General features: G+C 60.3%; 1 protein-coding gene across 1 annotated transcript in view; it reads left to right on the forward strand.

The window, feature by feature from the left end:
• Positions 1-3: 3 nt before the first annotated feature.
• ARHGEF10L (Rho guanine nucleotide exchange factor (GEF) 10-like) overlaps positions 4-453 on the forward strand; it is a gene marked incomplete at both ends in the record, with an annotated part of 4,971 nt that continues 4,521 nt past the window's right edge. Inside the window, 2 exons of the mRNA XM_009697024.1 lie at positions 4-81; positions 338-445. Of these exons, the coding sequence (XP_009695326.1) occupies positions 4-81; positions 338-445 (186 nt within the window). The remainder of the gene's footprint in view (positions 82-337; positions 446-453) is intronic.

Below are 453 nucleotides of genomic sequence, written 5' to 3' on the forward strand. Positions count from 1 at the left end.
GCCAGCGCCGACCGGGTCACGCGCTACGGGCTGATGGTGAAGCCCATCCAGAGGTTCCCTCAGTTCATCCTGCTCCTGCAGGTACGGGCGAGGGGTACCTGCACCCACCTTGCTTTGCACCCTATTTTTTTGCAGCCTGGGTGCTGCGGGAAAGGCTTTAGCAAGGGACATGTCTTTGGGTTGGCAGCTTGGTTGCAGCTTTGGGGACCATCCCAAGGACCATCTTCCAAGCGTTGATTTCGGAGGTGCCGAAAGCGCTTCCAGTCGTAGCATCTCCAACAAGGCTGATCTTACCGGGGTGGCTTTTGTCCCCCATCCTTTCCCCCCCCACCCCCAGGACATGCTGAAAAACACCCCCAAGGGCCACGCAGACCGCCTGTCCCTCCAGCTGGCCCTCACCGAGCTGGAGACCTTGGCAGAGAAGCTCAACGAGCAGAAGCGCTTGGCCGACCA

This window comes from Cariama cristata, unplaced genomic scaffold (assembly GCF_000690535.1).
Source record: "Cariama cristata isolate BGI_N322 unplaced genomic scaffold, ASM69053v1 scaffold24723, whole genome shotgun sequence".
Lineage (NCBI taxonomy): Eukaryota > Metazoa > Chordata > Aves > Cariamiformes > Cariamidae > Cariama > Cariama cristata.